At 39.3% G+C, this 13,015-nt stretch overlaps 1 protein-coding gene and 1 long non-coding RNA gene across 3 annotated transcripts in view; both read right to left on the bottom strand.

Annotated features, from left to right (window-relative positions):
- Positions 1-9,498: 9,498 nt before the first annotated feature.
- LOC136248571 (uncharacterized) overlaps positions 9,499-13,015 on the bottom strand; it is a 66,478-nt gene continuing 62,961 nt past the window's right edge. The window contains exon 16 of the mRNA XM_066040339.1: positions 9,499-9,804. Within this exon, the coding sequence (XP_065896411.1) occupies positions 9,632-9,804 (173 nt within the window). The 3' untranslated portion in view covers positions 9,499-9,631. The remainder of the gene's footprint in view (positions 9,805-13,015) is intronic.
- LOC136251349 (uncharacterized) lies at positions 10,843-12,133 on the bottom strand. 2 transcript variants are annotated; one of them, XR_010699028.1, is made up of 5 exons: positions 12,097-12,133; positions 11,542-11,603; positions 11,393-11,484; positions 11,151-11,335; positions 10,843-11,093 (listed from the first exon to the last, which is right to left on the bottom strand). It is a non-coding gene; the product is annotated as an uncharacterized lncRNA (long non-coding RNA). The 2 variants fall into 2 exon arrangements; XR_010699027.1 differs by having other exon boundaries at positions 11,143-11,335.

The following is a 13,015-nucleotide window of genomic DNA, read 5'->3' on the forward strand; positions in this document are numbered from 1 at the left end:
TTTTAAATTAAAAAATTCTCCGTATATTCCCCAATAGAACCCTGGCACAAAATAATAACTCACGTTTAACTTGGGATTGCCCCGTAGTGCGAGCTCCAATGAAGATGAAAATTGCTATGGGGTTTGTCCACACGCTGATAATCATGAAAATCTTAGTTTTGTCATGTGCGTTACATATAAGTAAGTTTTATGTTGTTTTGTAATCTTTTCATGCCTTGTAATATATGTAGAATACTTTAAAACTTTTAAAAACGTACTGTCGGATGGAAGGTAGTCACTGGTTGCTTACTTTAAAGTGCGTGGTTACTTCGCTCGGGTTAGCGATTTTCAGCTCCAGAACAATTTTCTGATGGTTGTGTCATCAGCTCAAAAATACAAACTACTTCAAAGTCAGCATAACAATGCCGTAATTGAAACCACAACTCCACCTTAGGTATTGTTGCATCATTGTGGCACCTCCACTTCAGTTGTTTACCTTTATAAGTTGTTAACTTGATGTTTTTTACTTACTTGAGATAGTCACTTGCCTATGGATATGCACCACTGTGTTGAGAAGTGTGCAGTAGGTGAAACGTATTTGCTCACCACAAAGCATGCAAAAATCAATAAGATCTGAAGTTACTCTCATTACATGTACAAATTTGCAGCTAGAAGCAACTGCAGTTTCAAGACAGTCCAAATTGCTAGATGGCTTCCTGATTCAATTGTGCCATTTTTCCCTTTAAAATGTATGGGAGCCCTGGAGAAAAAATGTACCTTTTTTCAGTTTTTAGGCACTGTACATGCCAAAGTAGCTAATTCCAACCAACAAACTATATATTTCTGAGATCAGCAATCTATGCTCTATCTATTAAGCATATAAAAATCCATTTTTCCAAAATTTAAAAATCAGCTGGAATGCCTACTAATAGATTTCCTTGTCTCACAGAAGAAAGCATCACTTGGGCATTGCCTTGAAGTATGCCCACGACCACCACAATTATAACACATTAACGGCTTTTCATCTTTCTTCAGTCTCTTCTCTACCTTAACTACATCTTCTCCCTTCAAGGAAGTAGAAGAACTCACCTTCTTACCACCACCACTACTGCAGTCCTTCGCCATGTGTCCCAACTGACCACAGGAATAATAGTCCCTCTGTATTCCTCTCCTGGCACTAGTCTTCAGAGCCGGTGTCCACAACTCCGTCTTACGAGCCTGTCGGTAGTTCTCTGCCAGTCTACCCGCATCTTCACTAGTTCTAGGCTTCCTTTCCTTCACCCAGACCCTTACTTCCTCTGGTAGCACTTCCACAAACTGCTCCGGCCTTCACTAACGCATCCATTACATCTTGCCTGTTTGGACAGTCCTTCATCCATTTCTCTGCCAGATCTCTGACTCTTATAACCAGTTCCACCAGTGTGTCATTCTCCAGTGGCTTCACTGTACGACATCGACGCCGGTAGGTCTCCTCATTGATATCATATTGCTGAAAAAATGGCCGCCTTCGCCCTGTCATAGTCTCTAGCGTCAGCATCAGTCATTGCTGCGTAGGCCAGATGTGCTTTCCCAGTCAGTTGAGGTGCCAGAATAGCCACACACTTGTCTCTGTCCACCCCATGAGCCTCAACTACTCTCTCAAAGGTCGTCAGGAAAGCTTTGATATTGTCACCTTCAGTTAGCTTCGTCAATTTCAGTGACTCTGGCCCTACTTCAACTCGACATGGCCTTCCCTCTGTAAGCCCTCTAATGAGTTCTTCATACCTCTGTCCTCAGCTCGCTCTTGTGCATGTCGTCTCTTCTCTTCCTCTTGCTCTTCCTTCCAGGCCTTCAGCAACTCTGCCACTCTGGATGATAGTGTTTTCCAGAGCATAGCATACACCACACAGGTCTCTCCTGTCAACTGCAACGGGAGAAATATCCCACTCCTGTCACCAGCTGTGAAAGCCTGGCCACGACAGCTGAGAGGGTGCACGAGCTCGAGGTAGTTCACTGGATAGGTTGACAGTACCCCATTCAACATTTGAGGGCAAATAGAAGGCACATACTGAAATTGCAACAGCTTATTTATACAAAAATTAAAGGAATGTTCTGGAAAAGGCCAGATACAGAAAAATTAAGTGCCACAAAAATCATTAAAACAAATAACAATGTTCAGATCAGGTGACCCCTTTGGATGGCTTCTGGTGGCCTGTTCAATCATGTTTTTCCGAGTCTGCTCTCTCACACTGTAACATTGTTGCAGAAGTAAAGAGCAATAATGTGTAATATAACAATTACCAAGTAACTTGCAATTGCCCAACTCTGGAGAAGTCATTTAGCTTATTTCTTCACAACTTTAATTTCATCATAACATCATGACATATATCACTCTGTACACCTAGCCAACCATGCTTACATTGGTTCTTCACATTCCCTGTGAAGCTTATTAATCGAGTTTATGAACTTGTTTATCACATTTTATAGTTTGTGATAAAGTCACAAATTACCAGAAAAACAAACTCCCTGAAATACCCTTGGTGTTTACAATACGCACTTTATATTCTAACTCTACCCTGGTCACCTCAGGTTATTAAATACTAACACACCTATCATTACATGTGCCAACTATTACAAATGCAAAAATCATGCATGCATTCCACTTATCATAAGAAGCGCCAAAATAGAGCATGACATCTGTGACTTGTAACAAAGTAGCCCACTAACATCCTTGTTTACAACAACAGTTATCACAACCACACATATTTACATGTGCTTTGAGGTTGTTTATTGAAGTAATTTATGGTTAACCATGAGGGTGGGTTTGACCAGTCACATGACTCCTTGGTCAGCAACCAATCATACTACTGCTCTACATAAAGAACTCAAGTTATGTCCTAACATAATGGGGAAAGAGTTGCAGGAGGTACATACACTATGTACTTCACAGGTAGCATTAAAACTGGATTGAGCCATGGCAGTGGCCTACTGCATCGTACAGGATGTGATTCAGACCTTATACTAGTAAACTACACCCTACCTCAATCTATTCACAAAATAAATGCCTCAGCTTATCAACAGTTCTCTATCACCAGTAAAGGTATTAATTTGATTAAAGGTTAAGCGTGTTTACACAGACAAGTTGAGATTCTTTTCTCTATAGATGTGTATAATAACTATATAAACTGTTGATGGCTCTCCTCTAGCTCTCCCATCCACTAGTGAGCTCAAAGTTGCATGGTTATCTCATTTAGTCAATTACTATCAAAAACACAACACAGTTGACTGAACCAATACCTTGTACAGTTACTCCTCAGCATAATACACATGTATCCCCTACATCTAACCATGTCTAGTGTAAAAATTTGTTCATTGACATGTATTATGTTGTACACATGTTAACAGCCTACTCCTGTCCCACCACAAAAGGTTGTACTGGGTTTGCTTTTCATGCATCTACTAGAACAGCTATCTTCAAATTTCAGCACTAATTTTTTTTTTTAATTGTTTCCTTATGTACTACATAATAAGTATAAATTATGGTCCTTTTAAATGTGTCCGTAATCTCAGTATGTTGACAACTACCAGTACACAAGAAACAAGTCACCACCACTTTATTATATTATAAAGGGCTGCAGCTGCAACACAGCTAATGGCCCATTAAAAAGTTATACACAACAAATTGTTTTCCCAGCCTAGTAACATGATGAACAAAACATCAGGATGATCTAGAACCAGCTGTGTGAATTGAAAATCCGTTTATTGACAAGGTAGCTAAAGGAATGTATCCTCAATTAGTGTAGCACCTGAGACCCTCTAATTGAAATAATCATTCTCTTAATATCAGAGTATATACTAAACTCGTGACAACAAGGTACCTCTACAATACCAATTAGATTTGATCAATATTGCAGAGATAATTGCTTGAGTTATGTATATACAGAGGGATTTTTATATCTTATGTCCATTTTGTTTACTGCCAGGCTGAGAAAACAATTTGTTTCATGTGGCATTTTAATGGGCCATCATGTTGCAGCTGCAGGCTTTGTACTAGTCCAATACTAGATCCAGCCTTTAAACTTGTTTTCCATGTAAACCTCGATGTAAACAAATAGTTTTGTTGTCAAGGTCCAAAAAGTAGGGTTCCAAAGGACTTTTTACATGCCTCCCCTTCTAAAATCACTTAGTACACGTGCTACAAACCCCATAAGAAATTTGGTGCTTTTATCAAAAAGTGAACGGTTTTGTGGCTTAGGCGTTGGACTAAATACTCAGCTAGTAGCTACACATGCTACTAGCCGCTTTTATCAAAAATGAACAGTTTGACGGCTTGGAACAATTAACGGCCCAGTTCACTGAATCGAATCCCAGAGATTAAATGATCAATCAATAACTGAGATAGTAGCTACAGTATTATGATCACATACCTGCAAGGTACAAGACGGGAGTTCTCCAGAAACTATCGAACACAACCTCGAGTCCCTTAGTGAACCACACAATCCGGTAGAGTAGGTTAATTACTGCAGCTTCAGTCGCGTGAGGCTTTATAACTAATTCAGTGTCTTCAGCCGCAAGCACTCTATTAACGCGAGCCCGAGGTGTTCGCGCTATATTGCACGAGGAATCAGAAGCATTTTTCGCCTTTACATGCACTTTAATCGAAAGGGGTGCAAAGGATCTATATGTGTCACCCATGAGGAATGGGAATGAGTGAAAATCTAGTTGGATGTGCCACATAGTACGGTCAGTGGCGGATCTAGATGGCCGGGTTTCTGGGGTTTGGACAGAAACCTCCTTTTAAATTTTAATAGCTCAGTGGCAGTCTAAATACATAAACATTGTTGTACTGATAGCAAACAACTATATGCCACTGTAGCATGCATGCAGTTGTACTTAACTAACACCATTCATAGCTATTAAACCCTCAGCAACACTTCACTTTTCATCTCCCACTGCATTAAAAACGATCGAACTGAATACTCTAATAGAGCAGTCAAGTAACTACTCTAATAGAGCGATCAAAGCCACAGCTTATAGTTACCATCTTTGCCCTATAGTTAGCTATAGTATTTAGAGTTTAAAGCATTGGATTTATTGTAATTGCTAACTACAAGTAGCCCAAAATCCAATTTCAGAGCTTCTAAAATCTCAAAAATTTCTGGGGAAATGTTATCAGATTCCTCATTCAGCTATACCAACTTTCAGAAACTCCCTTTTAAAAATCCTAGATCCGCCACTGCATAGCCGCAAAATGAAACACTATAGAGATACTCCTAGAGCAGTCATGCAGCCAATACCTACTCTCATAGGGCAGTCATACCTATAACTTATACTATTATAGCAATATTAACGCACAGAAGGTTGAGGTGAGAGCAAAAGGCACTGAAAAGCCTATATACTGAGGGGATTAGGGGTAGCTATCACCTCAGTATACAAAAAAATACAAGATACAAAAACTGGAGGCCATTTGCACAACGTTAACTTTAATTTGCAGGGACCATGCATACACTTTATTATATGGTACATCTGCTGTAGTGTCTGTGTGATTAATTTCCTGCACCCTCACATGCAGCTTCCAGTCACTTAACAGCTATTATAATTTGTGATCACTCAACATGTAGACCCAACCTTTCAGTATAGAACTAGAGTTGACATTACTGAGCAACTGACTTTACTGAAAATCATTAAGCCAATGAGAAAGTTGGTAGTATTTTCAGTGAAGGGCTATGCAGATCTAGCTATGCCACATTGATTTCTAGCTACCTCAGAAGAGATCCATGAGTTTTGTCTGAAGTTGATTCAAACCAAGAGAAATTGGCTTGTTGCTTAAACCATGTAAATGTTTTTCGGTATTATAATTATGATGGTTCAAAGTTTTTGTCACATGACATTTCAGTCGGTTCCTCCTGGTAGGTGCAACTAAGTCAATTGTTGAGGGTCCAACTAAAGCTTTTAGGGAAGCTGATAATAAAAAAATAGTATCAGTACTAGTCCTTTTCACCAAGGTTGCAACTGGTAAGGCAATGGTTTGATAGATTCACTACCCTTCTGGGCAAAATTGATACCGTAATTTTCGTAGTAAAATAATTTTCGTATGTAAAATTGTACGAAAATTTCTTACACTTAAATAAGATCGAACTACTCTAATAGAGCAGTCATTCACGTAAATTATAATTATTTTACACGAAATTTTTTTTTTTGCACGAAAATAAACTGAATTACGGTACATGTGTTAGGCCACTCCAAATAAATTCTCTGTTTTCCGTCCACCGCCCGCATCTAGTTACTGTCAGCTCTAAATATTCCATTATTCCGTGTTCTTCCATTATTTTCCGGTTATTCTTGCATACTGACAGGCTCAGTAAAAGCCATCTTGAAAACTAGTATAGTGCCCAGCCGGGCTCGCGCTAATGCGCGCAAACACCGTCTGGTGACAATGCTCGAGTTTCTTGGGCCCGGAAGTGCGATCCAGCCAAAATATTGGCTGGCCAATCAGAATCGACGAGTTGCATAATCACATGAATGTATTGAAAGTAGACGAAAAAGCAGACTATTTAAAGCCATTTTATCAGAAGTTACTCACCTAGGTTGTTCAAAATGTTTGTTGTCAAGTTGTTTTTTCCTATCTCACCTTATGAATCGTGACTCGATGTTTCACCAGAAATGAAACGCTTCCTCTACTAATACAATGAATGAAGAGATCGCATCTAGTAAACGCCCAATTTTGAGTTTTACCTTATTCCTAGTCATTTTCGAATGGTTTTTCACTGTTTTAAAACGATTATGCAACTCCTCGATTCTGATTGGCCAGCCAATATTTTGGCTGGATAGCACTTCCGGGCCCAAGAAACTCGAGCATTGTCACCAGACGGTGTGTTTGCGCATTAGCGCGAGCCAGGCTGGGAACGAGACTACTTGAAAACAGGGTAAGTTCACGTGTCAGCAGTGCTATCAAGTCGGCACAATATTCACGTTTGTGCTATTTTTGCAACTTAAAAGGGAAGGAACAAGCTTAAGCATGCTTTTGTGCAGCTTTTTATGGTTGTGCCAGGCAAATAATGGCTTGAAAAGATTCCAATCTGATGATGAAATAATGGAAATGGACCGCCCGCCCGCATGCAAATATGCTTGAGTCCAGGACGGGAAACAGAGAATTTATTTGGAGTGGCCTTAATCGGCATAATGATCGTCATTCATTTCGCTGCGTATAAACATTTCTGTTGTACTTTCTAAGTGTAATTGTTGTTATATTGTTTTTGTGTAACGTTGCATGTGTTTGAGTAGTTGCTTTTGTACTTTGGACGGTACCTTGTACAGGCTCGCCTTTTGTACTGTTTCTTCCCTTGTGGTAAATTGATACTAATAACGACCAGAATACAAAGTGTGGATTTATCGGAATTACATTCTTTCTATTATTCGTTTTCATCTTGCCAGAGGTTGTGTTGGTCCATCTGCTATCACTAAGATTTTTTTTTCGTTACTTTGGCCCCTTTTCTGTTACACCTTTTCAGCTATAAGCCACTAAGTCTAAGTCGCTCCTTGAAATTAGGTTAGGTAATCTTAAGGCTGCAGCACATGTTGCTGCAGACCTTCAGTGCTGGTCACTGTAAAGCATTAATACAATACAATACAAGATGGAGAATTTGGCAACCAAATACCTTAAACAGTACAGTGGCTCCATTTACCTCGAAGTGCTACCAGAGTCATCCTGTACTACCATATCCTGGAGTGTGCTCTCCCAGTATATTTCCTTAACAGTAAAACATTGCAAGCTAAGCCTTTTGGCCAATGTTACACAACCATCTGATCCATTGCATCAAGAATTAGCTCTACAACTTGACATTGGTTCTGGATTGCTTCAGATTAATGATAATCATCATGAAATTCTTATATACCTTGCCAGGAAGCAGTTAGTTGCCATCCCCTCTGCTAAGACTATTACAGCTCAGTGTACTATAAGCTTGAGTCCCTGAGTGTACAGTGTAAACTTAAAGATGCAACCGGCATCAAGCCATTTGGTAACTGACTTTTACTTGGTTTTCATCCTGGCCAACTATCATTCATATTGTGTGCCTCCTCTGATACTCTTCCAACTCCTATGAGTTAACATCGTTGGCAAATTCAAGCTAGTTTTGTTTGTCGCCTTTGTAAATCCCCCGACCTACAACTGCACATATATAATTTATTTTGAATGGCTGTTCTATGGCACTTCAACAAGGCAGATAGACCTACCAGCATGGTGACGTTCTGATGTGTTTGTTGTCAGATATTCAGTTATACTGTGGAGATGCTGTAGTTTATGCTGATATCAATGGTTACAGAGCTACTATTGCCCCTTTCCTTTGGCTACTATCCCACCATCTATAGTAACCAAATTTATCATCCTGACATTGTTATTTACAATGAGCAACTTCATAAGACTCAACTGCCGGAGCTAACATGCCCATTCAACAAAACTGAAATGAAGCCAAATATCACTTTCTTCAATAGTTTTTGTTTGTAAAAAAAACTGCCATTCAACACCATTCAACACCTACAAGCCGCTCGTGAACGTAAATCTAGCAAACCTGAATATCAATTATTAATTTCAGAGCTGGGTGGTACAGTACTCTATATTAAACAATTGAAATTGGCTGCTTGAACCATTTTCTTTCTCCCTAAAACAGAGCTCTGCAAGCTACAATTGAACAATCTGTAGCAACTTGTAACAGCGTTGAAACCGGGTCGGGTCAACCGGGTCACATTTTCTTGGATCACGTGAGAAACGAAATTGATCGTTTGACGACGTGGAACCTATAAACGCTAGTCGCGTAGCTCTTTCATGAGCCACGCCCACTTATCTCGTTACAAACATACGCTCAGCCACGCCCATTTATTAGTAAGTGCAGTCTGTAGCATGAAACTGTGTCCGTTTCTGTCAGCAAGCTTACGTGGAGCCACGCCCACTAATCGATTAATGTATGAGTTGAATATAGTCTTGGTCTAGTCTTGCAGCAGGATATTAAGTACTTTTGTGAGCCACACCCATTTTAATATATTGGGAAATTGCAATACTAAGTATGTATGAAGCCACACCCAATTGCTGTCTGTAAACTCACAGTAGCTATGTGGAACCAAACCCACTGACTGATTTTAAATTCTAAACTTACCGGCTTAGTTATCACATAACTACTCGTTTACTCAACACGAATCGAACGCTCAAAACGTAGTCTCGCTTGCTCGCTCGAGAATACCCGAAACATAGCTCTTATCGCGCGCCTCGGCTTAATTTAATCCGGGTCAATCCGGGTCACATCCGGATTGCTATCCGGGTCAGTGGGTCATCCGGGTCAGCAGTAGTGACCCGGTTTCAACGCTGACTTGTAAATCCACCTTGAGCAAAGCTGCTCAGAAAGCTATCTCTTCATCGCAACATATATTTTTAGCATATGATTGTCCTGAATGGAACACTTCATTTAGTTAGTCATTCTTAATGTTTATATGTTAGTCTTGTATGTTATGGTTTATTTTGTACTCTCCCTTGCCATATTTGTACTGTATATTTTGCAAGTATAGTCACATGTGTCTGAGGTATTTGTAATTGTGTATTTTGAACATCTTAAAAAAATAATCATGTTATGGAGAGAAGGTTCTATTCAGTTCAATTTCAGAACATATAACATGCAGTTATTTATTAAACAACAACATGAAGTTTCTGCAGGTCTTCATAAAGTTGTTCTCCAAAAGACAGTGGTTTACCCAGTATAGTAGCTTCATTAGCTACCATCTTATCTTCATCTGACCAATGTAACAACAACCTGTCTGATTTTAGTAACATCCTTACTAAAGCTTCAGAAGATGGTCGAGCTTTGGGATGCAGGGATCACTCCGCCATCCAAATACTATATCTATGCAAAGCATAAAACTTTAGCGCTTGGCGCGCTGCGCGCGCCAAGCGCTAAAGTTTTATGCTTTGCATAGATATAGTATTTGGAAGTTGGAATTAATGAATTCCAATTTGCAAAGTTTATATTTTTAAGTGCTTCCAGCTTTTAATGCGATGGTTACGGTGGTTGCTGTGGCTTATAGGCGATAATTGAAGCCATTGTATACAGACCTTACTGTAAGATTTTCTAGGTTTTCTGTGTGGGTATTGTTTAAAGGAAGCATGCTAAATGCATTATCTACATTACACAGCTACAAGATACAGGCTTTGAGCTGCAGCACTAGCTCCTGCTAAACGTCGAACTATCCTAATAGAACAGTCAGTACAATTATTCATAAAAATGAAGTCATTGTGATTAATGATTTGGCTATAGCTATAACCACAAAATAATATGTTTGGAAGCATGATCATGAAGGCTTGCAATTGCAAGATGTGAAGACAGAGACTAATCATCTAATCAGCGCTACATTGCTTGCAGTAGCCCAACACTTGCAGCTTCCTGTCAGGATAACTATGCAATTTAAGCGAGGTGGTTTTCAGTGTACATGTAGGACTGTTCAATTTATTGGACCATGTCTTCTCACTGACCAAAGATATATACTGCTGCTCCTGTGTCAAGTTCCATCACTAGGTGATTGCCATTCAGTTATTAAACAGGCACTTTGTAGCTTTCAGGAACTGTTGATGAGACTGAATGTACGTGGATTATGTCGGCAGTGGAATCTTCATCTGAAGGCTCAGTGTTCAGCGGTCGGAGGTCATCATTGTTAATGTGATCCACTCCATCCATTGCATTTGCCAGACTTTGTTTCTGAGGACTCTTTCTTATGACTGTTGTGACTCTGCTGTGTCCTCCTCTTTCCAGGAGCTTTGCTTCTGCCAGCTTTAGCAATGTGGTCTGTGCGAAAGCGCTTGCAATTGTTGCAAACCAACTAAACTACTCCTCGCCATTTGTTACATTTTAAGTTAACGAACAAGATGTATGAATAGATAGTTAACACAGAGCCATAACATGTACAAATTCTAAATATTATATTACAAGCACACATACAGAATATATTGTAAATCAGTTACACACACTTACATCAATAGAAGATTACATCATATGCAATTACAACATTTAAATGTATACAATCACATTGACTATCCTAATGTGTGTGTTACTTTAATTTTAGTTGTCAGTGAAAATCTGGTTTTCCATCTTTTAAACCTAAATGTTAAGATCAGAATACACATAAAACTTGTTTTATGTTGCTTACCCACATACCAGTTGGTCAGATGTAAGGCATAACTACTTGTGGTGTCTCCTCTTCATTGACCTCTCCTTCTCTTATTGACCCCTGCCTCGCACTTGCCTTTTATTTGTCACTTGACATACTAGCAGAGAGTTGATGACGAATAGCGGGCATGTCATCCTACAAATGTTTCAGCAGAGTGACTTTGACTGTTCGTCTAGAGTATTTATGATAGCAAGTGTTTCACAAAATTAATAGTCACTGTATGTGTTACCTCCTTTTTATCCATACTGCTGTCCTGAGATCGACACCATAACCATGAAAATCTTGTTTGAACTTTCTTTGGGCATAAGGTTCTTGTACAAACTAAATGCAGTAAAGACATTACCACAAAGTGCATACTGACACAATGCTATAACATACCGATGGAAGTGGTTGTTGAAATAGTAAAATAGATTGGTGTAGCCAAATGCCAACTGTAATACCTAACACGAAACAGAATTTTTCATACTGTATGTGGCAAGATGTTATACATACATAATATAAAGAACTTCGTGTGGGAGGATCATGCTCATGCACATTACGGGATACTAAGTATTGCAAGATCTAGAGGCTCCCTGCTATCAGACACCCTGCTATCAGACATCCAGAATGTACCCAGGTATCTTGGGATACTAAGTATTATAGGATCTAGAAGCTTCCCACTATCAGACATCCTGGGATGTACTCAGGTATCTCGGCATACTTAGTATTGTAGGATCTAGTGGATCCATGCTATGAGACGTCCTGGGATATACTCAGGTATCTCGGGATACTAAGTATAATGACTTCAGACACACTGATATGAATATTTAAAGTATCCTTTTAGAACTTCATGAGGTGACAAAGTTGCACTAGTTCAAAAGCAGCTCTCAAGATGCATGCTCAACCTCCTCTGGTCCCAGGTCATTGACCATCCCTTCATATTCCCATGCTCACCTGAGCGGTGACCTTCAACTCCTTCACTTTAGTTTAAAAGTATTAGTGTAACTCCTTCACAAAAGTGCACTCTTGTAAGATAGGGTATAGCTACTGTAGATAATGTATATAGGTTTCATCACTTTTGCAGGATTTTATCACTAAAAGCTTGATATATCGGTCATTATGTGATGTATAAGGGTCATTTGTCAATTTAAATATAATGTACCTTGAATAACACCTTCTATGAAATTTTTGAGCCTGGTGGGTGGGTCCTCGCGAAAATAGGTTTTACGTCAATTTTTACAGTAATTCCCCTTTGAAGCATTGTTTTCATGTTTAAATGGTGTGAGATGTCGTAAATGTCACAAAGGAGCTTTAAAATGTGTAACAGAACATGTGGGTGTGTCTTGTGGTCAGAATATGGACTTGAAATTGGGAGCAGATTTCACAGCTATTATTTCCGACTGGATATCAGTTCTGATGTTTGAAACTTATTTAATGGGTAAAGGTACTGTGTGTCTACGCATGCGTGAAAAATTGTGGTCAAGGAGGAGTTTCATTTTGAGATATCGATTTCCGTAAAAATTGCTAGATCTTCCATTCTATCAAGTTACCTTTCAATAGAACACTCCCACAACACATCAAATATGTACACCATACACCGACCAACTACCTGACAACATGTTACTATGTGGTTCTGGTCACAAAACATAACCATCGGCATTTCCAAGTACTGCAAGTACTGATGTTCTATTTGGTTATGAGCAGAGCAGAACTTGGTCTCCTGTCCACCTTATTTGGATGCTATGGGAAGCCATATGAGGCAACTACACAATTTTTTTACAACTTTCACATATATATACAGAAACGAATGTTGTGTGGTGCACTTAATGATAGCTTAATTTACCCAAGCATATTGTATGTTACAAAGGTATGT

This window comes from Dysidea avara, chromosome 3 (genome assembly GCF_963678975.1).
Source record: "Dysidea avara chromosome 3, odDysAvar1.4, whole genome shotgun sequence".
Lineage (NCBI taxonomy): Eukaryota > Metazoa > Porifera > Demospongiae > Dictyoceratida > Dysideidae > Dysidea > Dysidea avara.